The sequence below is a fragment of the Mauremys reevesii genome, linkage group 3 (assembly GCF_016161935.1).
Source record: "Mauremys reevesii isolate NIE-2019 linkage group 3, ASM1616193v1, whole genome shotgun sequence".
In the NCBI taxonomy this organism is placed as follows: Eukaryota; Metazoa; Chordata; order Testudines; family Geoemydidae; genus Mauremys; species Mauremys reevesii.
The window spans coordinates 38,566,736-38,591,844 of NC_052625.1; the positions used below are offsets into that span (position 1 = coordinate 38,566,736).

At 46.3% G+C, this 25,109-nt stretch overlaps 1 protein-coding gene across 7 annotated transcripts in view; it reads left to right on the forward strand.

Moving 5' to 3' along the window:
* PLEKHH2 (pleckstrin homology, MyTH4 and FERM domain containing H2) overlaps positions 1 to 25,109 on the forward strand; it is a 116,899-nt gene that overhangs the window by 83,448 nt on the left and 8,342 nt on the right. For all 7 annotated transcript variants that reach the window (XM_039532147.1, XM_039532146.1, XM_039532143.1 and 4 more), the window contains 8 exons: positions 676 to 773; positions 1,215 to 1,392; positions 4,732 to 4,887; positions 6,685 to 6,782; positions 8,723 to 8,864; positions 10,902 to 11,047; positions 18,747 to 18,876; positions 23,229 to 23,315. In XM_039532147.1, coding sequence (XP_039388081.1) covers positions 676 to 773; positions 1,215 to 1,392; positions 4,732 to 4,887; positions 6,685 to 6,782; positions 8,723 to 8,864; positions 10,902 to 11,047; positions 18,747 to 18,876; positions 23,229 to 23,315 — 1,035 coding nt within the window. The remainder of the gene's footprint in view (positions 1 to 675; positions 774 to 1,214; positions 1,393 to 4,731; positions 4,888 to 6,684; positions 6,783 to 8,722; positions 8,865 to 10,901; positions 11,048 to 18,746; positions 18,877 to 23,228; positions 23,316 to 25,109) is intronic.

Genomic DNA, 25,109 nt, shown 5'->3' on the forward strand with positions numbered 1-25,109 from the left:
TTGCTGCAGGATGGCCACCTTAAGATCTGCTATTGTGCTGATTTAATATTTGTAAATCAGTGCTGAAGTGGTGAGCTCCATAAAAAAGCCCATGAGGAAATTAATAATTCTGTATTCAGAGTAGGTTTGAATAGCATGCAATAAATAAGTCTTGGGTCTACACATTGAACAATGAGGATAAAAAAAATGTCAAATAGCTGCTCATTCAGTAAGCATTGTGCCTGTGCACTGAATGAGGCAGGGGTCCTGTGGGGGAAAAAGGGATGTAATTAAAGACTATCTGTAATGCATACTCACAGGGGAGCTGAATTAAGGTGGCACAGGCAACCTTGATTCAGGTATTCCCCGACATTTGAGTGAGTAACTTCGCAACCTTAGTTTTCTTTTAGTGCAGTTTTTTGTATGTAATTTTATATAAACTGAACCAAAAAAAGTTGCAGGAAGGGGGAAACATGAAAATAGAGATAAAGACATCTTGGGCTTCCACTGAGGTAATATCCCAATTCATTTCAGCTTTTTACCTGTAGTTTTGAGCTTTTCCTGCCAATATACAATTGTCTGTTATTTTTATTTGGCATTTTGCACAATGAGCTGCACTGTTGACCAGTGACCACAGTAGGAAGTTATTTTACTTTGTAAGATGCCCAAAATAGTGGGTTTTTTTCTTTTTTCCAGGGTTTGCAGCTGTTAGCTCTCTCTGTTGGACTATTTCTTCCTCAACACCCATTCCTTTGGCTCCTCAAACTTCACTTAAAGAAGAATGCCGATTCCAGGTGTGTCTATGTATTACTAGCTGTACAAGTCCCACTGATGGAACTTCTAGGATACATTTTAAAATCAACTTTATGACATATTTGTGGACAAATGCTACAAAAGTATAATTTGTACACATAACTTATGTGCATCACTTGGAAAATTTGTCCTTTGTTTTGAAAATTGCACTACAGTATTCTGAACACACGATGTAAAAGCATGAAAAGCACAATATAGCTGTTACCCAAAATGTTCTGAGGCAAATTCATTCCTGACAAAACTGTTCGTTTCAGTAGATTAACACCCTTGATATTCTCACCTTTGATCGAAAAATCTATTGGAAACATTGCAAGGAAACCTCAGAGTTCTCCTTCCATTTGGATCTTTCAGTGGGTTTACTCAAAGCTTAGCACATAGTGGAGCAGTTCATGAGCCATGCCCTGTTTCTCCTTTTGTCACAGAACTGAATTTGGGAAATATGCAATTTACTGTCAGCGATGTGTTGAGAGAACCCAGCAGAATGGGGACCGAGAAGCAAGGCCATCAAGGATGGAAATCCTTTCAACCCTTCTAAGAAATCCCTACCACCACTCATTGCCATTCAGTATTCCAGTTCATTTCATGAATGGTATATACCAGGTAGGGCTCATAAGCATGATATTTAACTTACCCAATCTGATTTTATTAGCACAATTGTGAAGTGGTTATGTGTGATAGCCAAGATGAAGGAGGGAGAACTATGAGCATTAAAGTAAATATGGCTTGAATTTCTCCTTGCTGGTGGTTAGCAATGGAATGGGCAAAGTAATTGTCAGATTTGATCAGTGTCTCAGGAAAAGAAAAAGTTTTGAGCAAAACATCTTTAAAACCTCATTATTGCCTAAGTAGTATCCACTTAATTTTTCTTGTTTAACCAATCAACCACTTGAATGGAGCATTCTGGAGAAGAGAGCAAGGTGTTAGAGGTATTCCCTCCAACTGAGCACCTTGGAACTCGGGTAGCTTATTGAAGGTCATGAGGCACATGTGTAACTCTGATCATCATTAACAGAGGATACCTGCATTTATTACAGGCAGAATATGCTCCATAGTCTCTTGGGGCCAATCAAGACCCCATTGAAGTCTGAGGGAACCTTTCTATTGACTTCATTCAGAACTGCATCAGCCCTTTGTGCCTATATGTTCCTAATGATTAGAGCTGGTCAGAATTTTCTTTCAATAAATCTTTTGACAGAAAATAGCTTTTCAATTACGGTAAATCAGATAAATTTTTCTTTAAAATTTTTTAGTTTTGGCAACTGAAAAACATCGTGTCATGAATAACGCTTGTCCAGAGTACCCTCTCATGCTCTCCAGGCAAAACACATGCAGGAAAGACCTCTGACCCTCCAGCCAGGCTCCGTCTAGTGCACGGGTGGGCAAACTTTTTGGCCCAAGGGCCACATCTGGGTATGGAAATTGTATTGCAGGCCATGAATGCTCATGAAATTGGGGGTTGGGGTGGGGGAGAGAGGGAGGGAGGGCTCCAGCTGGGGGTGTGGGCTCTGGGGTAGGGTCAGAAATGAGGAGTTCAGGGTATGGGAGGGGGCTCCAGGCTGGGGCAGGGGGTTGAAGTGCGGGGGGAGAGGGGGAGGGCTGGGGATGAGGGGTTGGGGGTGCAGGAGAGTGCTCCAGGCTGGGACTGAGGGGTTCGGAGGGTGGGAGGGAGATCAGGGCTGGGGTAAAGGATTGGGGTGGAGGAGGGGGTCAAGGGTGCAGGCTCTGGGCGGTGCTTACCTCAAGCAGCTCCAGAAGCAGTGGCATGTTCACCCTACAGGTCCTACATGGTGGTGAGGCCAGGCAGCTCTACGCACTGCTCTGTCAACAGGCACCGCTCCTGGAGCTCCCATTGGCCGTGGTTCCCAGCCAATGGGAGCTGCAGGGGCGGCGCTTGGGGCGCGGGCAGCATTTGGAGCTGGAGGGAGGACAAGCCACTGCTTCTGGGAGCCGCATGGAGCAGGGAAAGCCCCCAACCCCGCTCAGAGCTCGAGGGCTGGATTAAAATGTCTGGAGGGTCAGATGTGGCCCCTGGACTGTAGTTTGCCCATCCCTGCTCTAGTGTCTAGACACTTTTAGGTTATAGTGTCTTTAAAGGCTTTCGCAATACCAGCAAACCATGACCCATTCCTTCAGTAACCAGATATCTGGAGTCTGAGTTATCTTTTCTTCCCACAAGCTTTCTCTTAGTCCTGCCTCTTCGTTCAGGGCACAGTAATTTAGTCTGGGCCTTCTTCCAAGGCCCAGCTTTCCTTTCATCCTGCCCTTCTTTCAGGATCTAATGCCCTAATGTATTTCCTTCTCCTACAGCCCATCTTTCTCTTCTAAACTCCCACCACTACCACAGACTACCATTTGCCTACCTCCTCCCCTCTTTTAAACCACAGCATTTCCTATTCCTAATAGCTCTCTCTTCCTGAACCACACCCTCCTCAGGTGACAGTCATCAGTTTCATCAACCCTTTCAGATGATCCTCATGTTTCAGTTACCATCATTAATCCCTTAGTAGCCACAGACCAGGCTAATTCCTTCCCATCTCTGGAAGACAGATGAGGCCCCTTACAGGGGCCACATCACCCTGTGACACAGTAGAACTCCCATTAACTTCAGTATAGGATCAGTATTGGATCTAGTATCCCTTCTGTGAATTATGGCATGTAAATAATTGTAAAATTATGTAGTTATGTACTGAATATCATTTTTATTTCCTGGTATAAAGAAAAACTCTGCTTTCAAAACATTTTTATAAACTCTAAAAAACTCTCTATATAGACTTGGATCTCCATTAAGTCATCACCTTAAAGTTTCAAAGAGAAATGCTTGAGATCAAAAAGAATGTAACCATCCATGATGATTATATATTGGTTTGAAAAGACACGCTCCCAAGTGATATGAAATAAAACCAATAAAGAGTCTTAAATGTCACTATAATTGGTTAGTTAGTTGGGCTCAGATCCCCATAGGTATTTAGGCTCCTAGTTTCCATTGCAGTCAGTGGGACTCCATGATCCAGTTTTTCTAAGACATTTTGTTACTAATAAAAGTGGTGTGGTTTCTTTTGTGTGCAGAGCCTGGTAGATACCCCTGTCCTTTAGCACAAACATAAAGTTGAGGGAAGTGTCAGAGACAAGTATCTGAGTAGAGACAATTAGCCACCCATTACTAAAATTCTTTAGTACCAAAGACAGAACAGGAAACTTGATAAATATTTACACCAGGAGACATGGGGGGTAGAAAATATTCTTTGGACAACTACTATATATACTATATATCACTGCTCCTGAAATAAATTTTATATATTTTTTTCAGACATACAGTATAATCTAATCAAGCCTCCTGTTAAATTGTATGTCATGCAAGGTTGTTATCTATAATCTTACCTGCTGAGCCACCCTGTCATAATTTTTTTTGTTATAGTATTTCTAATAATATTTTTCCTCACCGAGGAACATATCAAATTGCCTTTTTAAATCAAACATTTAGATTAATTCAAATCTCTAGTTTAGTAAATAAAAAAACTGGTAAATGCATTTATCTAGAGATTAAGCTTCAGCTAGAAAACAAAAAAAGGAAAATAATATATTAGTTTAATAACAGTCTGAGATACTATGTATAATAGTCTTTGATTTGGTAAACAAAATGCAATGACTTGTAACAGGTAAGCAAAGTTTTTGACATAAAATTTGCTCAGTAGGGAATACTAAAGACCACCAAACTGTCTTCTTTTTTTGCCAGAATTTACAAGTTTAAATCCTGGCTAAATTTTTGTCTAATCCGTAGTGGAATTTATCAAGTTGTAATGACAATAAGCTATCCAAGGAGGATGGAACAGGGCACTCTCTTTCCATGTATGTTCTAGAAAGTGTCTTGTCCTTTAAAATCTTGCATTTAATATTTTTGAGAGTTTTTGTAACTAAAGTGTTTCATTTTCCTCTGTTCAGGTTGTTGGATTTGATGCCTCCACCACGGTGGAAGAATTTCTGAACACCCTTAACCAAGACACAGGAATGAGAAAACCAGTGCAGTCAGGATTTGCATTATTTACTGATGATCCTTCTGGCAAGGATATAGAGCACTGTCTTCAAGGAAACATCAAGGTAAACAAAACTCTTTAATGAGTTGCACATATTAAACAACAAAAATATCTTAATTTTACAGAGGCCTTTTCAAACAAACAATGTAAGGGGAAATTATTTCCTTATTAAATGCTTTTTGCTTTTCCTCATTTGACATACATCAAAGGAAAGATGAAAACAAACTCTAATTTTTAACTCTGAAATTCATTCAGTGGAATACATTTAAAAGCAGTGCCTGGCAGACTAGAATGGCTCAGGGAATTGATGATGGGATAAGGAACTTTTCACCTCTAGGACACCAGTTTACATGAGGACTGTTATTAGTGGCTAAAAATGATTACAGTCTAATGCTCATTCTGTGGCTTTAGTTGGTGTTCTCAGTCCAACTCCTGTGGCTGAACTACAAAGATCTGAATACTCAGTAATCCTGAAGAGCTCTCAGAGCTGGAGAGGTGAAGTAGACTGGAATAGAAGTCTCCAGATGAGGGCTGTGACACGAAGATTGAACTACCGTATCTTGTACTTTGCAAGTCCTGTGGCTAGAAGATTTCAGTGTCCAATGCTGGCAACCTGGTACCTGTCATAACATCAGATTTACTATAAACTTAGAAATATAAACCCATCTCCTAAAATAACAAAATACAAACAGCTTTTCTAATATGTTGCTCGAGTGAGGGATGTATTGGAAGATCAAGGAAAGTGGCTGACAGAGATCTAGAAGGAATGTCAGAGGGTTTTCTATCCAATACAAGGAGGTAAAGGTTTAGGTTCAGTTCAGTAGATTGACAGTGCTCAGTGTAATGTTATTTGTATGGATTCTGAAGGGATGTAGTTATCCCCACAACTCAGGATTAAGGTATTTGCAGTAAGGGTTGGGAAGACACAACATAATTGATGGTTTACTATGTTACATTGTTGTTCTCGCAAAGCAAATAGTGGGGCTGGGACTGCTGTTGAAGCAGCTCCCTCAGCCCTGGGGAGTAAGGCATGCTGGGTAATACCATCAGGCAGGCCTGTTACACCCTTCTGCGGTGTTCAGAGAAGTATTAACTGGCTTCAGGGGGCTCTGCATCCAGCCCTTTATGGCTGGAAGAAAGGTGGTCATGATGCAATCGGAGATAAATAGTGCCATGGAGGATTCCTCTTTCCTACCAAAAAAAAAAACAAAACCCAAAACAAAAACAAAAAACCATGACGTGGAAGGCAAAAAAAAAATCTCTCTTAAACAATTTACTTATTCTCATATCCTGTTTTCTATTAACGTTAGATTTTGGATTCTGTTAACATTTCTGCTGAGTCTTTCCAAGGGGGTCCATAAATAGTTTCTTCCCATCTAATCTGAATGGACTAGGATGCTGTCATTGCAACACACTCTTCCTTTGATCTGGGAACAAGGGACCAAGCGAGTCTCCAACTTGCACAAAACACTGGTTAGAAACGGAACCATCCACAGCATGCAGTATAGTTGTTTAATTATCCTCTTTATAAAAGTCATTAGTTTTGGATAATTACATATGTGGTGGTTCCTGCTAAATTATATACCTTTCCTTTCTGTATAAACATTTTATGGCCAGATTCCAAAACCAAGGTCTGTCTGATAGGATAAGCGAATAACAACAACAAAATCTGACTGCTAAATCCTCAGCTAAAAAGTGCCTGTACAGGTACTTTTCACAAGTTTAAAAATTAAAGCTATGTGATTTTTCTGAGTTACAATAATTGAAATTCTTTCATAATAAACAGATGGTTCCCTTCAAAGATGCTGTTTTGGCAAGAAACTACAGAACTGACAGTTCCACATATTCATTTTCCTTTTAGATCTGTGACATTATTTCTAAATGGGAGCAGGCCTCCAAAGAACAGCATCCTGGGAAATGTGAAGGAACAAGAACTGTGCGTCTTACATATAAAAACAGGTATATAATACTGAGCATAATTCCACTACTGTGTCCTAGGAATTTTCTTTAATTTATATGGTGTTTATTATCTGGAAATGTATTAGATGAATTAAAGCTTACTCCAAAATGTTAAGAGAGAAAGAGACTGCAACCTTTGTTAAATAAATTAACTTCACTAGTATCAATATTTTGGAAACCTTCATATAAACCTTAGATTTTTGTTTTTCTTAAACTTAGCAGGTGAGGAAGTACAGAGTAAGCTAGTCAGGCAAATCCTGGTTTGTTTTCCTTAGTCAATCTTCTGGTTCATTGGACACCCCATCCCATGACCCTGCTTAGAGGCTGTGGCTCCTTCCCACATCCTTCACCAGGCCATCTTTCCCTTAATGAACCCTCTTTCCAAGTATCTTACACCTGGAAAGATCCCATTTGTTGAGGTTGAGCTGGTCTGCTTGTCTTTCGTGTGAGTTCCACCTGCACAGGTATAGAATAAGGCTCTAGGAGCATGCAGATCCAATGTGCATGGAATTTTAAACTTATAGCGTGAATCTAACAGGAAGAGAGCAATAGCAGGCTACCAATTAATGGGATCTCTAAAAGTAGAAGTATTAGGGGTACATCTGTAGGAGAAGGATGAGATAATAGTGAGTTGAACATTATTTGCATAATAAGCAACAGCCACAGGTTGATGTTTCATAGTTCAGTAGTAAAAAGGTCAGCACACAATAGTTTCCATCTAAAGTTGTTTTCTCTTACCCTGTTTAGCTTGGAAAACTGTAATGTCCAATTGTATCTACAATCCACATCCAGTAAAATGGAACTGATTATGTTATGTACCAATATTTAATTTTTTAATTTGTAGGTGAAGCTTATGAGATTGAGGAGCACTTGTCTTGACCTACAACACCCCTTTTGCTCAGTCCTTGGTCTCTTCTGAGCATCAGTTGCTAATTGTGCCAAACTTTGCTGGAACTTGAGTTTTGGATACATGGGGACTAGGCTGACACTACAAAATTAAAAACCCTAGATCTACAGAAGTGAAAAACCACTGTACTAATTTGCACTATTATGTACTTGGAAGGTCTGTGATTCCTCAAGTATCAAGTGGTGTTGAATTTCATGAAAGCAAAATACAAATCAATGCTTAATTGTGAAATCATTAAACTTTATTCATTTAGATTCAATGAGGTGCAGATCGTTTGGTGGGTATTTATATCTTTAATTATTTTCAAACTGGCATTTAAATTCTATTCATGTTCAAACTTTTTAGTCTGATTTCTTATCATTCACTTAAAAATAAGATATATGTGTGCAATTATACATTTTTTTTAAAAATGTAAAACTAAAGGCATGTGTTAAGTAATCAGTTTGAACAGCAGAGTAGCTTCAAATTTCATTATAAAATTCCGGATTTTACTCCTTTGCTGTTCCTGTTCTATGGAAAGGAGTGAAGGACTTAACTGGAGCAAAAATTTTAAAATGACAAGATACTAAAGGGTCACTTTTCCCCCCACCTTTTAGAAGTAGTAAATGTATAGCTAGTAAAATGGTTTAGAGTGACAATTCTAGAGGCTGATTTTCTCCATTTGTCCACAGATTTAGTACAGTGGCAGTAAAAGCTTCCAAGTGCTGCCCTTCCTCTGTGCCTCAACTCTGCTCTGGACAGGTTACCTTCAGAGCTGAAGTGTTAATAAGTCTCTATGCACATTCATTCTTTGTCCTAACTGCTGAGGCTACCATTTGTGATAGAAACAGCTATCCATTAGGAACTGGGATGATATCACCAACTCATTTCACATGAGTCAATGTAAGCCATCAGATGGTAACAATTTATGGTCAGAGCTGACTTCAAACTAGTGGCCCAGAGGTGCAAGGTCATAGGTCTCATTACTAATCCCCAGGGTCCATCTAATACCCCTATTTTCATTTTTAAATAACTTCTCTTTCTTCTTTTGTAGGCTTTATTTCTCAGGTCAAGTCCGTGGGGAGACAGACAAGGAAAAGCTGCTGTTAATGTACCAGACAAATGATCAGATAGTAAATGGCCTTTTTCCTGTCAACAAAGAACTGGCACTGGAAATGGCAGTTCTTTTAGCTCAGGTAATCTTTGAGTTTATGCTAACAATCAATTTGTACATTAACGGGCCACTGCTGACCACCTTCTGCTCCTATTGATCTCAGTGTTAAGGTGGGAGGTTCACAGCACCTTGAATGATCTTGCCCTAATTAATTAAACATAGCATAGCCATTTGCTTTTGTTACAGGGAGTCTTGAACAGGTCTCCCCATTCACTGTGCCATGAATAACTTCTGAAAATTATATATACCATAATAATACAGCCTACAGATGTTTCAGCAGAGATACTTCTGTATAAGATTTATTTTCATAAAGAAGAAAAACACAGAGATCATCACATAAAGAAAGTTTGAGAGTTACCCATATATACTCGTTCATAAGCCGAATATTTTTGGTAAAAAAGTGACACATCAAAGAGCGGGGGTCGGCTTCTAAACGGGTCTACACCAAAATTTGATGGTTTTAAACTCTATGGAATCATTTAATCAATTATCTAATACATTGTCGTTTTGTTTACCTGGAGCGTCTGAAGGCATGGAGCTCCTCGGCTCCCTGTGGCTGCGGCAGCGGTTCGCCGTTCCCAGCCAATGGGAGCTGCGGAAAGTGGCGTGCCACTTCCCGCAGCTCCCATTGGCTGGGAATGGCAACCGCAGACACTGGGAGCTGAGGAGCTTCATGCCTGTGAACGCTCCAGGTAAACAAAACATCCAGGCCCGCTAGCAGCTTACCCTAACAGGCCAGGAGCCAAAGTTTGCCAACCCCTGAAATATAGGGTCGGCTTATGAAAGGGTCATACAGTTTTTGCAATTTTTACCTAACCATCTTGGGGGGTCAGCTTATAAACGAACGGGCTAATGAATGAATATATACGGTACTTTATGGATTGGCTTAATTAGAACTTGTCAATTTACACCAGCTGAAGATTTGTCCCTATAAATGAAATACTGTGAAATGCAAGAAAACTCTATACAATATGTTTTATACTTTTGTAATTTAAACTTGATTTGTGCTAACTAATTTTGCCTGGTGAATTTAATGTAATTAGAAGTGAAATATAATTTATGCTATTTTTATATCAGTGAAAATATACTTTAATGGACAGAACGTTTTAAGTTTTACAGTATGCTAATCAACAAGACAATGCATAAAAGGTACAGTAACTCCTCACTTAAAGTCGTCCTGGTTAATGTTGTTTCATTGTTACGTTGCTGAGCAATTAGTGAACATGCTCATTTAAAGTTGTGCAATGCTCCACTATTACATTGTTTGGCTGCCTGCTTTCTCCGCAGCTGGCAGCCTCCTTACCCCTTCCCCCCCCCAGTGCCTCCCACCAGCCGGCAGACCACCCACCGGCCTTTCCCCACCTCCTGCCCACGGCAATCAACTGGCTTGTGGCATTTAGGAGGCAGGAGAGAGGGGGAGGAGCGAGGACTCCGCGTGCAGGCTCCCCCTCCCTCCCCTGCCTCTTGCCCGTGGCAATCAGCTGGCTTGCTGCATTCAGAAGGGAGGGAGGGGGGAGGAGCGAGGACGCAGCCTGTGGAGTAAAAAGGGGGAGAGGTGTGGGGGGAGAAGAGGCGGGTCAAGGAGTGGGGGCTTGGGGGAAGGGGCGGAGTGGATGGGCTGAGGGTTGAGCCCCCTGCCCCTGGCAAAGTCAGTGCCTGTGCTTGCAAGAACAGCAAGAGGAGCAGCCGGACAATCCATCCTCTTCCACTCTCTGACTCCACCACCTCAACCAAGCTTCATACTCAGCAGTGATGATTGTAGTATTAAATTGTTTCTTTAAAATTGTTTAAAACTTATACCTGTATTAAATTGCGTGTTTAAAATTGTTTAAAATGTATATAATGCCTTTTGCCTGGCAAAAAAAAATTTCCCTGGAACCTAACCCACTCTCCATTTACATTAATTCTTATGGGGAAATTGGATTCGCTTAACATTGTTTCACTTAAAGTCGCACTTTTCAGGACCATAACTACAATGTTAAGTGAGGAGTTACTGTATTTAATTTCTAAAATGACTCTGTAGAAACAAAGATCTTCTCTTTCCTGGCCTTTCCATTAGGTGGAGATTGGGGACTTCGAAAGACCTTTCTCAACTCCAGCAGGGCAAGTTACTTCTCCCTCCAAGTCCAATCAGACATTGAAACATGTAGTGGAGAGATTTTACCCAAAGAGGTATAGGCATGGCTGTTCAGAAGAACAGTTAAGGTGAGAGGGGGAAAGTATTATGATAGACAAGATGTGAATGTTTTTACTTTGAGGGTTCTGTTATGTTTAGGGATGATGTAAGGCTTTTTCAGTTGTATTGGAAGATTTAGATATATATTTATGAGACATTTTTGTCTAGAGCTATATATGAAACTGAAATTCTTTTTACCAAATGGGTTAGGGAGAACCCATTTCCTCTAAATCTTTGTTACGCAAACATACAATAGGATTCTAATTATGTATTTTAGCAAAATGCTCTCAACTCTCAGAATACACAAATTACTTAGGATCCTATAACCTTTACTCACATCGGACCTGGTTCTGACACTCTTACTCACTTGGAATATTCTTCTTCTTCGAGTGATTGCTCCTATGCATTCCAGTTAGGTGTGCGCGCCGTGCGTGCACGGCTCTTCGGAACATTTTTACCCTAGCAACTCCGGCGGGCCGGCTGGGCGCCCCCTGGAGTGGCGCCGCTATGGCACTGGATATATACCCCAGCCGGCCCGTCCACTCCTCAGTTCCTTCTTACCGCCCGTGACAGCCAGTTGGAACAGTGGAGTGTTCCTTTACCTCCACAGCCCTAGCGTTTCTCTGTTTGCTACGTGTATATAGTTGGTTAAGTTAGTTGAGTAGTTAAGTTAGTTGTATAGTTTAGTTAGATATAGTGTAGTAAGGGAATTAGGGGGGTTTACCCCTCTTCTTCCACAACCGGTGCGGGCTCATGCCCAAGGCACCGGGGTTTAAGCCCTGTGCGGCCTGCCAGCGGCACATGCCGGTCGGAGACCCGCACGACTCCTGCCTGCGCTGCCTCAGGGAGACCCATCGGCCAGATAAGTGTCCGATTTGCATGGCGTTTAAGCTGCGAACTAGGAAGGAGCGGGACTCTCGCCTAAAGCAGCTCCTTATGGAGCCGACACTTCGCCCTCCCGCGCCGACCCCAGCGGCACCGAAGTCGTCCTCGGCGCGCAGCGCACCAGCGGCCCCGAGCCGCTCCAGTACCGAGACTGCTCGAGCTCTGCAGCCGGCACCGGCGTCCCGGCACCGTTCCCTCTCTCCCGCGAGGAAACGGAAGACGGCGCAGACGGCCTCTAAGCCTCATGCTCCAGGACCGCTTGCCCAGCCACCACCGGCACCTCTGGCACTGGCTGTGGTGGTACACAAGCCGTCCACGGTACCGTCGACTCCGGCGCCGCAAGAGCTGTTGAGTCCGGTACCGCCCTGCTCCCCGGTGCCAACCGCGGTAGAGCTACATCTCCCGTCCACGCCCGAGACCTTCTCGACGGCGAGAGAGCTCATCGAGCTCACAGAGGCACCAAGCCTCCAGCCCCCGGCACCGCCGGTGCGGGCTGTTCAGTCAGCGGGCAAGTCGGCGATGATACGGCCACCTTCCCCTGACGGACGGGATAAACGGCGCTCCAGGTCCCGGTCCCGCTCCCGGTCCCGCAGACGGTCACCGCCACGCCGATCCAGGTCCCGGCACCGTTCACCATCGCGGTACCGCTCCCCGTCTCGGCGCCGGTCGCAGTCCCGGTACCGCTCGATTTTGAGGTACTGGTCGCACTCCCGGAGACGCTCCCGGTCCCGGACACCCGACCATCGGTATCGCAGGAGGTCCGGCTCCCGGTACCGCTCCCGGCACTGCGACTCCCGAAGCCGCTCCCGGCACCGTCGGTCGAGATCACGGTCGAGCTCCCGGCACCGAAGTGGTCGATGGTCCCACTCACCATCCCGGTACCGCGACGACCGGCACCGATCCTCGGCACCATCCAAGGACAGACTGCTGGCATCCACGGTGCAATCTATCAGCACCTCTGCCCCCCCTTGGCCTTCTCGTCAGCCCTCAGTCGCCTCTTAGGCGGGCAGCGGGAGAGATCTCCATGCCGACCCCCAAGGCCAGGACATCGGTCCGCAACAGTGGGGTTTTTGGGTCCCCTGGGCCTACCACGAGCCCCAAGGGCTCCCCTTCCCCCTGCGACCCGCGGGCGCCGAACGCAGGGTGACGGAAGCCACGGTGAGCAGGCCTCCCCCATCACCATCGGGTGAGGCCCCGTCACCACCTGGTCCCGCAGAGCATCCGGGGTCCGAGGCGGCTTCCCACCCCATGGAAGAACCACCTCCAGACGCGGTGGTCCAGGGTCTGTCCTCGTCATCCTCGCCGGATGAGGCGGTGGCGGGGGCTTCTACAATTGACTTGCGGGCCCACCAGGCCTCCAATTGACTTGCGGGCCCACCAGGACCTTCTTCGCCGGGTGGCGAAGGCTATTGACCTCCCCGTGGCGGAGGTCCCGGAGGATGACGACCTGGTGACCAACGTGATTGGAGCTGAGGCCCCGCTGTGGGTGGCCCTCCCATTCATCCGTATTATCCAAAAGAATGCCACTACCATCTGACAGTCACTGGCGTCCGTCCCTCCCACCGCACGTGGAGTCGAGCAAAAGTACTTGGTTCCTCCCACCGGCTACGAGTACTTATACACCCACCCCACTCCGGACTCCCTCGTGGTGCAGTCTGTCAATGACCGAGAGAGACATGGGCAGCCAGCCCCGGCGCCAAAGTCTAAAGACGCTAGGCGCATGGATCTGTTGGGCCGGAAGGTCTATTCGGCAGGGGGTCTCCAGCTCCGGATTGCCAACCAGATGGCTCTCCTCGCTCGCTACACCTTTGACATCTTGGTGTCCCTGTCAAAATTTTCGGAGCTAATCCCAACAGCCTCACGTCGGGAGTTCTCAGGAGAAAACGGACTCCAGAATTCAGACCCTCAAAGATGGTTGAATCGCCATTCGCACCTTGGGTATGCACACACCGGCTACCCAGTGGCGGTCATTCCGGCAGCAGCCCTACCGGCCCTTTACTCAGGCCAGGTCGCGGCCGTATAATAGTCGGCGAGGCAGCCTGAACCGCCGTAGACCATTGGGCAACAGGCGCAACCAGGCCCAGGCGCCTTCCAAGGCCCCGCAAGGGCCCAAGCAGGCGTTTTGATGGGACGCCCGAGGACAGCCCATCAGACTCTTTACCGGATCCTTCCCCATTATTTTGTGACCGCCTTTCCCACTTCCTCCCGGCGTGGTCCCAAATAACAATGGACAACTGGGTCCTTCGTACTATCCAGTATGGTTACCACCTTCAGTTTGTTTCGCCCCCTCCCTCCCACTCACCTTCCCCGTCCCTCTTCAGGGACCCCTCTCACGAGCAATTCCTCTTACAAGAGGTCGAGACTCTGTTGAGCTTGGGTGCCATAGAGGAGGTGCCGCACGACATGCGGGGCAGGGGATTCTATTCCCGATATTTTCTCATCCCCAAGGCGAAAGGAGGTCTCCGGCCTATACTAGACCTCCGAGAGCTCAACAGGTACCTGCTCAAGCTCAAGTTTCGCATGGTAACCCTGGGGACCATCATTCCCTCCCTGGATCTGGGAGACTGGTTTGCCGCCCTCGATATGAAGGACGCGTACTTCCATATCGCGATTTACCCTCCCCATCGACGCTACCTGCGCTTCGTGGTCAACAGCGCGCACTACCAGTTTGCGGTACTACCCTTCGGCCTGTCCACCGCGCCGAGGGTCTTTACCAAGTGCATGGCGGTGGTTGCTGCTGCCCTCCGCCGTCGTTGCATACACGTCTACCCATATCTCGACAACTGGCTGGTTCGCGGGCCATCCCAACAGCTGGTAGCAGATCAAATGGCCGAGATACTATCCCTGTTTCGGTTCCTGGGCCTTCTCATCAATGCCGAGAAGTCCATTTTAACTCCATCACAACGAGTGGAGTTCATCGGAGCGGTCCTCGACTCCAGTTTGGCCAGGGCCTGCCTCCCTCAACCTCGGCACTAGACGATGGTCTCCATCATCCGGGACCTGCACGCCTTTCCCACGACAACGGTTCGGTCCTGCCTACGCCTCCTGGGCCACATGGCGTCCTGCACGTTCGTGACCACGTACGCGAGGCTGCGCCTTCGCCCATTTCAATCTTGGCTAGCGTCGGTGTACCGCCCGCACCGCGACCCCATAGACATGGTGGTCACAGTCACGAAACCAACCCTCGATTCACTCAGCTGGTGGCTGGACCCAGAGGTCGTGTGTGCAGGAGTCCCGTTCCGCCCTCCCCGCCCATCCGTCACCCTGACCACGGATGCCTTGGTGTTGGGATGGGGGGCTCACCTGGGCGACCTTCACACCCAGGGTCTCTGGTCGCCCCAAGAGCTCTCCCTCCACATCAACGTCCGGGAGCTGCGAGCGATCCGCTTGGCGTGTCACACATTCCGCGCCCGTCTGCAAGGCCGCTGCGTGGCGGTGTTCACGGACAACACGACGGCGATGTTCTATGTGAACAAGCAGGGCGGAGCCCGCTCCTCCCTGCTCTGCTCGGAAGCGATGCTCCTGTGGGACTTCTGCATGACCCACTCGATTTGCCTGGAAGCGTCCTTTCTTCCAGGAGTGCAGAACACGCTGGCCGACCATCTCAGCAGGTCGTTCCTCTCCCACGAGTGGTCTCTTCATCCAGATGTGGTGCACACGATTTTCCGGAGGTGCGGGTTTCCCCAGATAGACCTGTTTGCCTCCAAGGAGAACAGGAAGTGCCACCAGTTTTGTTCATACCAGGGTCGCTCTCCAGGCTCCCTGTCGGACGCATTCCTCTGCTCCTGGACGGATCACCTCCTCTACGCCTTCCCTCTGTTCCCGCTCATACACCGGGTGCTGCTCAAGCTTCGCAGAGACAGGGCCCACCTAATACTCGTCGCTCCGGCCTGGCCGATGCAACACTGGTACACCCTGCTGCTCGAGCTCTCCGTTCGGGATCCCATTCCCCTTCCGTTATGGCCGGACCTCATCACGCAGGACTTCGGCAGACTCCGCCACCCGGACCTACAGTCCCTCCATCTTACAGCTTGGTACCTGCGTGGTTGACCCACGTGGAGAGGGACTGTTCGGTGGCGGTACAGCAAGTCCTGCTTGAAAGCAGGAAGCCTTCAACTCGCTCCACCTACCTCGCGAAATGGAAGCGTTTCGCGCTCTGGTGCGATCACAGAGGCCTTAATCCCTTCCTAGTCCCTATCCCTACAATCCTGGACTACCTTTGGTACCTTAAGGAACAAGGACTCGCGGTCTCCTCCTTGAAGGTACACCTGGCAGCCATGTCCGCCTTTCGTCCATCCATGGGAGGTCGATCCATCTTCTCCAACCAGATGGTTTCCCGCTTCCTTAAGGGCCTGGATCGCTTGTACCCGCCGATACAGCGTCCTACCCCGGCCTGGGATTTAAACCTTGTTCTGGCCAAGCTTATGAGAGCGCCCTTCGAGCCCCTGGCCACGTGCTCCCTACTCTATCTCTCCTGGAAAACGGCCTTCCTCGTCGCGATTACGTCGGCAAGACGAGTTTCCGAGCTCCGTGCCCTAACGGTTGGTCCACCATACACTGTCTTCCATGGAGACAAGGTGCAGCTTCGACCACACCCAGCCTTCCTCCCTAAGGTGGTGTCGGCCTTCCACCTCAACCAGGAAATCTTCCTTCCGGTCTTCTTCCCGAAGCCGCACGCCTCACCTCGTGAGCAACAGCTTCACACCCTGGACGTCCGCAGGGCCCTCGTACTATCCAGTACTATCCTTCGTATATCCAGCGGACGAAGCCCTTCCGGCGTTCGCCACAGCTGTTTGTATCGGTTGCTGATCGCATGAAAGGCGAGCCGGTCTCCTCTCAGCGGATTTCCTCCTGGGTGACGGCATGTATCCGGACATGCTACGAGCTTGTTCGCGTGCCACCATGCCGCCTCACCGCTCACTCGACGAGAGCGCAAGCCTCGTCGGCCGCCTTCCTGGCCCATGTTCCCATCCAGGACATCTGCAGAGCAGCCACCTGGTCTTCTGTCCACACCTTCGCTTCCCACTACGCGTTGGTGCAGCAATCCAGAGACGATGCAGCCTTCGGCTCAGCAGTCTTGCACTCTGCCACGTCTCACTCTGACCCCACCGCCTAGGTAAGGCTTGGGAATCACCTAACTGGAATGCATAGGAGCAATCACTCAAAGAAGAAAAGACGGTTACTCACTGTAGTAACTGTTGTTCTTCGAGATGTGTTGCTCCTATCCATTCCAGACCCGCCCTCCTTCCCCACTGTCGGAGTAGCCGGCAAGAAGGAACTGAGGAGCGGACGGGCCGGCTGGGGTATATATCCAGCGCCATAGTGGCGCCACTCCAGGGGGCGGCCAGGCGGTCCGCCGGAGTTGCTAGGGTAAAAATGTTCCGAAGAGCCGTGCACGCGCGGCGCGCACACCTAACTGGAATGGATAGGAGCAACACATCTCAAAGAACAACAGTTACTACGGTGAGTAACCGTCTTTTTTACTCAGAAAATAATCCCATTGAAATGAACATGTCTATTAAGGTATTACTAAAGTTGAGTAAGGGTGCCACAGTCTGGTCCTGGAGTTGTCCTTACGCAAGTGGGCAGACTCATTGAACTCAACCAAACTGCTTACAAATCCTGCAACGTTTACTCATATATCTGTTCTAGTCAAACATTGGGTATTTCATAATTTAAGATATTTTGAACAAAAATATTCTTCTAATTTCTGCTAATGTTATTGCAACTGTTTTCCCATGGCTCATGGCAAACAGAGCTACAGGAAAAGAAAAAGATTTGAAAAACTGGAAAATGTTATTGTAAAACCAAAATATAGCTGGGGTACTGAAGAGTAGGATATAGTACCTGAAAATACTTACATTTGTTGGTAAAAAGTTTCTATATTTCATGTTGCGGATTGTCAGGGGGTTCGCTAGTATAGCCCAGTGGCGACAGTCGGCAGCTGTGTCGTCCAGCAGCAAGTGTCTGCAGGTCCAGCCGTAGGGGAACCTAGGCCGCTCCCTGCTCCATTGGGTTCCAGTCCAGGGCCCTGCGACCAGTAGGCTGGGTATGCAGTCTGAAGGTGGACACCACCAAGCCTGCTCCCTGGGTTACTTCCTACTCTTACCCCTCCAAAGTCACCACAGGGTCTGCTTATTCACTCACAAGGGGGCAGAGTTCTCCCTGCCTGTGATCCAGAGGTTGTTTTACTCCAGTCCCAGCCCATCATCCCAAGTCTCCATGGGGCATTAGGCAGTTCAGCAGTGGGGTCTGGTCCAGGCTGTGTGGAGCTCCTGTGGCCTCTCTGCAGAAGCTAACAGCAGATAACTGTTCCCCTTCCTCTGTCCACCCTGATGACTAGGACTGCTCCCTTTTGCGCTCTGCCTCTATTTTGAGTATGCCCAGCTAGTGCAGCTGGATGGGGCCTTGTGGGACTAGTTGCTTGTTAACCCTTGTCTCTCCAGTGTGGAGCTTATACATCTCATCTCACAGATGTCCTTTCAATTCTACTTTCACACATGGGTACCTATAGATGTATATCAGAAGCTGAGCTGTACCTTTTCACTCTGTGCTGCTAGTACTTTTTATTTAAAAGGGGGGTGGGGACCGTCCTAGATAATTTAAATTTAATCATGGTGTTCCAGAAACAAGAAGATACCTAAGGTTTGCTGTACACAAATGATATTAATGACTGGTTTGGAGTTTTCTACACAGCTTATCTGATAGATATGACAGAATATAGCACATAAATCAAATACTCATTTTAACAAAATCAAAAAGTTTTTTATTGGGTTTTTACTAGTTGTTTTTTAACAACAAAATCCAAAAGTACATTCTGACTATGTGTTTCATTTCAAACAGACAGCTTCGTCAGCGATTATCAACTAGATGGATGGCTCTCCGGGGGCACAGTGCTGCAGATTGTGTGCGCATTTATCTCACAGTAGCCAGAAAGTGGTCATTCTTTGGTGCTAAAATGTTTGCGGCAAAAGTAAGGAACTTTACCAGGTTTGGGTTTTTGGGGTGGTGGTTTAAGTTTGAATGTAGTATGCAGGAGAAAAACAAATTAAGTTGAAAGTGGGTTGGAAGTGTTTCTGTTGCTTGAATCTCTATTAATAGAATCATAGAAGATTAGGGTTGGAAGAGACCTCAGGACGTCATCTAGTCCAACCCCCTGCTCAAAGCAGGACCAACCCCAACTAAATCATCCCAGCCAGGACTTTGTCAAGCCAGGCCTTAAAAAACCTCTAAGGATGGAGATTCCACCACCTCCCTAGGCAACCCATTCCAGTGCTTCACCACCCTCCTAGTGAAATAGGTTTTCCTAATATCCAACCTAGACCTCCCCCACTGCAACTTGAGACCATTGCTTCTTGTTCTGTCATCTGCCACCACTCAGAACAGCTGAGCTCCATCCTCCTTGGAACCCCCCTTCAGGTAGTTGAAGGCTGCAATCATATCCCCCCTCACTCTTCTCTTCTGCAGACTAAACAAGCACAGTTCCCTCAGTCTCTCCTTGTAAGTCATGTGCCCCAGCCCCATGATCATTTTTATTGCCATCCGCTGGACTCTCTCCAATTTGTCCACATCCTTTCTGTAGTGGGGGCCCCAAAACTGGATGCAGTTCTCCAGATGTGGCCTCACTAGTGCCAAATAGAAGGGAATAATCACTTTCCTCGATCTGCTGGAAATGTTCCTACTAGTGCAGCCCAATATGCCATTAGCCTTCTTGGCAACAAGGGCACACTGTTGACTGATATACAGCTTCTTGTCCACTTTAATCCCCGGGTCCTTTTCTGCAGAACTGCTGCTTAGCCAGTCAGTTTCCAGCCTGTAGCAGTGCATGGGATTCTTCCATCCTAAGTGGAGGACTCTGCACTTGTCCTTGTTGAACCTCATCAGATTTCTTCTGGCCCAATCCTCCAATTTGTCTAGGTCACTCTGAACACTATCCCTACCTTCCAGCGTATCTATCTCTCCCCCCAGCTTAGCGTCATCCGCGAACTTGTTGAGGGTGCAAACCATCCCATCATCCAGATCATTAATGAAGATGTTAAACAAAACCAGCCCCAGGACTGATCCTGAGGCACTCCACTAGATACCAGCTGCCAACTAGACATTGAGCCGTTGATCACTAACTGTGGAGCCTGACGATCTAGCCAGCTTTCTGTCCACCTTATAGTTCATTCATCCAGTCCATGCTTCTTCAACTTGCTGGCAGGAATGCTGTGGGAGACCATATCAAAAGCTTTGCTAAAGTCAAGGTATATCATATACACCGCCTTCCCCATATCCACAGAGCCAGTTATCTCATCATAGAAGGCAATCAGGTTGGTCAGAAATGACTTTCCCTTGGTGAATCCATGTTGACTGTTCCTGATCACCTTCCTCTCCTCCAAGTGCTTCAAAATGGATTCCTTGAGGACTTGCTCCATGATTTTTCCAGGCACTGAGGTGAGGCTGTAGTTTCCCAGATTTTCCTTCTTCCCTTTTTTAAAGATGAGCACCATATTTGCCTTTTTCCAATTGTCCGGGACCTCCCCCGATAGCCACGAGTTTTCAAAGGTGTGGCCAATGGCTCTGCAATCACATCAGCCAACTCCCTCAGCACCCTCAGATGCATTAGATCCGGCCCTATAGACTTGTGCATTTCCAGCTTTTCTAAATAGTCCTTACCCTGTTCTTTCACCACTGAGGGCTGCTCACCTCCTCCCCATACTATGCTGTCCAATGCAGCAGTCTGGGAGCTGACCTTGTCTGTGAAGACTGAGGCAAAAAAAGCATTGAGTACTTCAGCTTTTTCCACATTATCTGTCACTAAGTTGCCTCCACCATTCATTAAGAGTCCCACACTTTCCCTGACCTTCTTGTTGCTAACATACCTGTATAAACCCTTCTTGTTACCCTTCACATCCCTTGCTAGCTGCAACTGCAATTGTGCTTTGGCCTTCCTGATTACACCCCTGCATGCTCGAGCAATACTTTTATACTCCTCCCTAGTCATCTGTCCAAGTTTCCACTTCTTGTAAGCTTCCTTTTTTGTGTTTAAGCTCACTGAAGATTTCTCTGTTAAGCAAGCTGGTTTCCTACCATATTTGCTATTCTTTCTGTACATCCGGATGGTTTGTTCCTGCACCCTTAATAAAGCCAGCTCTCCTGGACTCCTTTCTCCGTCATATTAGCCTCCCAGGGGATTTTACCCACTAGTTCCATGAGGGAGTCAAGGTCTGCTTTTTCTGAAGTCCAGAGTCTGTATTCTGCTGCTCTCCTTTCTTCCTTTTGTCAGTATCCTGAACTTGACCATCTCATGGTCACTTTTACCCAGGTTGCCACCCACTTCTACTTCCCCTACCAATTTGTCTTGTTTGTGAGCAGCAGGTCAAGAGGAGCACGGCCCCTGGTTGGTTCCTTCAGCACTTGCACCAGGAAGTTGTCCCCAACACTCTCCAAAAACTTCCTGGATTGTCTGTGCACTGCTGTATTGCTCTCCCAGCAGATGTCAGGGTGATTGAAGTCCCTCATGAGAACCAGGGCCTGTGATCTGGAAACTTCTGTTAGTTGTCTGAAGAAAGCCTCATCCTCTCATTCTGGTGGTCTATAGCAGACGCTCACCACGATGTCACTCTTGTTGCTCTCGCCTCTAAACTTAACCCAAAGACTCAACAGATTTTCTCCAGTTTCATACTGGAGCTCTGAGTAATCATACTTCTCTTACATACAGTGCAACACCTCCACCTTTTCTCCCCCGCCTGTTCTTCTTGAACAGTTTATACTCATCCATGAGAGTGCTCCAGTCATGTGAGTTACCCCACCAAGTTTCTGTTATTCCAGTCATATCATAGTTCCTTGATTGTGCCAGGACTTCCAATTCTTCCTGCTTGTTTCCAAGGATTCTTGCATTCGTGTACAGGCACCTAAGATAACTAGCCAATTGCCCTAGTTTCTCATTATGAATCAGGAGGCCTCCCCTGCTGCACCCTCCGCCTTGTGTTTCCTCCCGGTATCCCACTTCCCCACTTACCTCAGGGCTTAGGTCTCCATCACCCGGTGAACCTAGTTTAAAGACCTCCTCGCTAGGTTAGCAAGCCTGCCTGCGAAGATGCTCTTCCCTCTCTCTGTTAGGTGGATCCCATCTCTTCCTAGCAATCCTTCTTCCTGGAACAACATCCCATTGTCGAAGAATCCAAAGCCCTCTCTCCAACACCACCTGTGCAACCATGTATTTATCTCCACAATTCCATGGTACCTACCTGGGCCTTCAACAGGGAGGATGGACGAGAACATGACTTGCACCTAAAATTCCTTTATCCTTCTTCCAGAGCCACATAGTCCGCAGTGACCTGCTCAAGATCATTCTTGGCAGTATCATTGGTGCCCACGTGGAGAAGTAGGAAGGGGTAGCAGTCTGAGGGCTTGATCAGTCTCGGCAGGTCACCTGTGCAGAGACCCTGAAAACGGTTTCTTACCACTATCTGCATTGGGGGTACATGGGTTCTCCTCTTTCTTCTTCTGGAGGTCACATGCTGCCAATTTTCTTCCCCGTTCTGCACTGCCCTCTGATTCTTCAGCATGCTGTGCCTGCAGTACCAAACACTGACTTCCCTCTAATCAACCACTCAAGGCCCACCTGGAACAAAGCACTCCCAATTCACACTTTTCAAACAAATGGTTACTGCTTGGACTAAGTAATACACTGATGAATTTTAATAGTCTTAATAATAAGTAAATCCTAATAATTTCTAGCCCATGTCTCCCCTGCATTCTAATATCACTCCACACAGCATCCTCTCACTATCTTTTTCCTTGTTTTGAAGCAGTCTTTTTAAATTAATACTTTTTGGGTCTGATTCAACTCCTAAAGACTTAAATGGGAGTTGGGTTTTTGTCCTTAGAAGCATTAATAGAGATTAAATGTACAGAATATATTTCAAGCAGATTCTCCTTTGCTGACATCTAAATCACTGTTAAACATCTCACAACTTAGTTACTAAAGAAGACAATATTGATTGAGACGTGAATAATAAAGAAATTGAGCCTGAAGTTCTGCAGCAATAAAAACCCTAAAAATCAATAACCTAAATAAATGTTCGTGTCATGCTTCACCCTTGGACACACAAATCACAACACAGGTCTGGTAAATAAACTGTGATGTAATTTTTGTTTTTTATTTCCCTTCAAATAATCCTAAAATATATACCCTAACTTCTTTGCAGCACTTCTGCTCCCTTATATTTTGGTGTGATATCTGACAAATTTTAAAATGTCTGAGTCTTTTAATTAAGTTACTATTTAAAGCTAACCCCATTTATAATGTGTAATGGAATGCTGTTTCTCTTTTTGTAGCCTTTAACAACATCCACATTTGAGAGTTCCTATGTATGGCTTGTTGTACATGAAGATGGCATAAGCATTCTAGAATACAGCTTTCTGGTAAAAGAAAAAAACAGTTTTAGTTTAAATTTAAATATATTTTAATAGCGAATATATTGGCCAAATTCATTCTTGATGTATTGCCACTGATTTAAATGAAATTACATCAGGGCTGAAATTGGTCCTGTATATTTAGATGCGTAGTCTTAAAGCGTACGTTTGTTACTATAAAATGTTTTAAAGTTACTGCCATGGTTATATTAGTACTGGTGGTGGAAGTACCTCGTGATTACTTTGCTTGGTATTTATCATCTTTCTCAGGGAAACATTTTATATGTCAAACTAGTAAATTAAATGATAAAAGGAAATTCATAGATCAGGTTGTTGTAGGAATCTTAACTCTTCCTACTTGAGGCTTTCATTTAAATGATCACTCATAAGACAATATGCACTAATGGAAAGTGATACATAAATGCATTTACAGTTACATAATATGATTATTCCCATTGTATTTGTTGAATAGTATGTCATATTGCCCTGTGTTGTTTAGTCATGTAATTAAAGACTTGATTCTTTTCTCACTTACAGTGGTGTAAAGCAGTAGTAACTCCACTGAAATCAATGGAGTAGCACTGGTGTTAATCTTGTGTACCTGAGAGGCTTCCTGTTTTAATTCAAATTTCCAGAGGGGTAGAATTAAGTGTTGCTATCAGAATGTTAACACTGCATTTCCCTGATTAATTAAAATCTCTAACATAACAAAAATATAGACTTTTTCTCTAAACCTGCCTTCGTATTTAAAGATTGGTATAGAGCAGCAGTTCTCAAACTGTGGGTCAGGACCCCAAAGGGGATCGTGACCCCCTTTGAATGAGGTTGCCTGGGCTGGCTTAGACTTCCTGAGGCCAAGGCTGAAGCCCAAGTCTGAGGGCTTCAGCCCAGGGCATCAGGGCTCAGGTTGCAGGCCCCCTGCAGGGCACTGGGGCTTGGGTGGGCTCAGGCTTCGGTCCCCGTCCCCGCCCTTGGGGTTGTGAACTAATTTGTTGTCAGAAGGGGGTCGTGGTTCAATGAAGTTTGCAAACCCCTGGTATAGAGGAATTAGACAAATATAATAAATATTAAAGGATGAAAAGAGGAGGGAGAAGAGCAATCAAGCAGATTGAGAGGAAATAGACGCTGCAGCATGGTGTTCCGTCAACACCCTTCTCACTCCGTGAAGGTCTTCAATTTAAGTTCTGATCCAGCTCAGTCTTTCTTAACATACAACTGTGTTTCTCAGCCTGTAAGGTTGGCCTCTGTCAGTGGACCAGGTCATAGGCAGTCAGGTCTAGGGGTCAGAGTGGGACTAGGGAGTCAGGCCTACTGATTGGAGTTTGAACTCCAAAGCCAAGAGTCGAGACAGAGTCAAAGTCAGTAATCAGAGCCAATAGTCGGGACCAAAGTCACAGTCCGAATGCCAGAGCCAAGGGTTGAGGTGGAGTTAAGAGTCAGAGCTGAGGGTCGGAGCCGGATTACCAGGAGTCAGGGAAGGCAGAAGCAAGGCTGGTTCTTCTTTGAGGAATGTCCCTGTGGGTGCTCCACTTTAGGTGTGTCCATGCGCCCTGCTCTTGCAATCGGAGATTTGTAGTAGCAGTGCCTGGTTTGATCGCGCATGCACCATTGCCTCTTGTGCCCCCTCAGGAGGTTACATAGTGCTGCACGACCAAGCATCCCTCAGTTCCTTCTCTACTGCCTTTGGCTTGAGTCTATGCACTTAGCAGCACCTCTTACTTTTTTTTAGTATAAGATACCTTTATAGGTAAGACTTAGGTTAGCAATTAGGAAGTTATTTATTCTCACCCTTCCTACTTATCT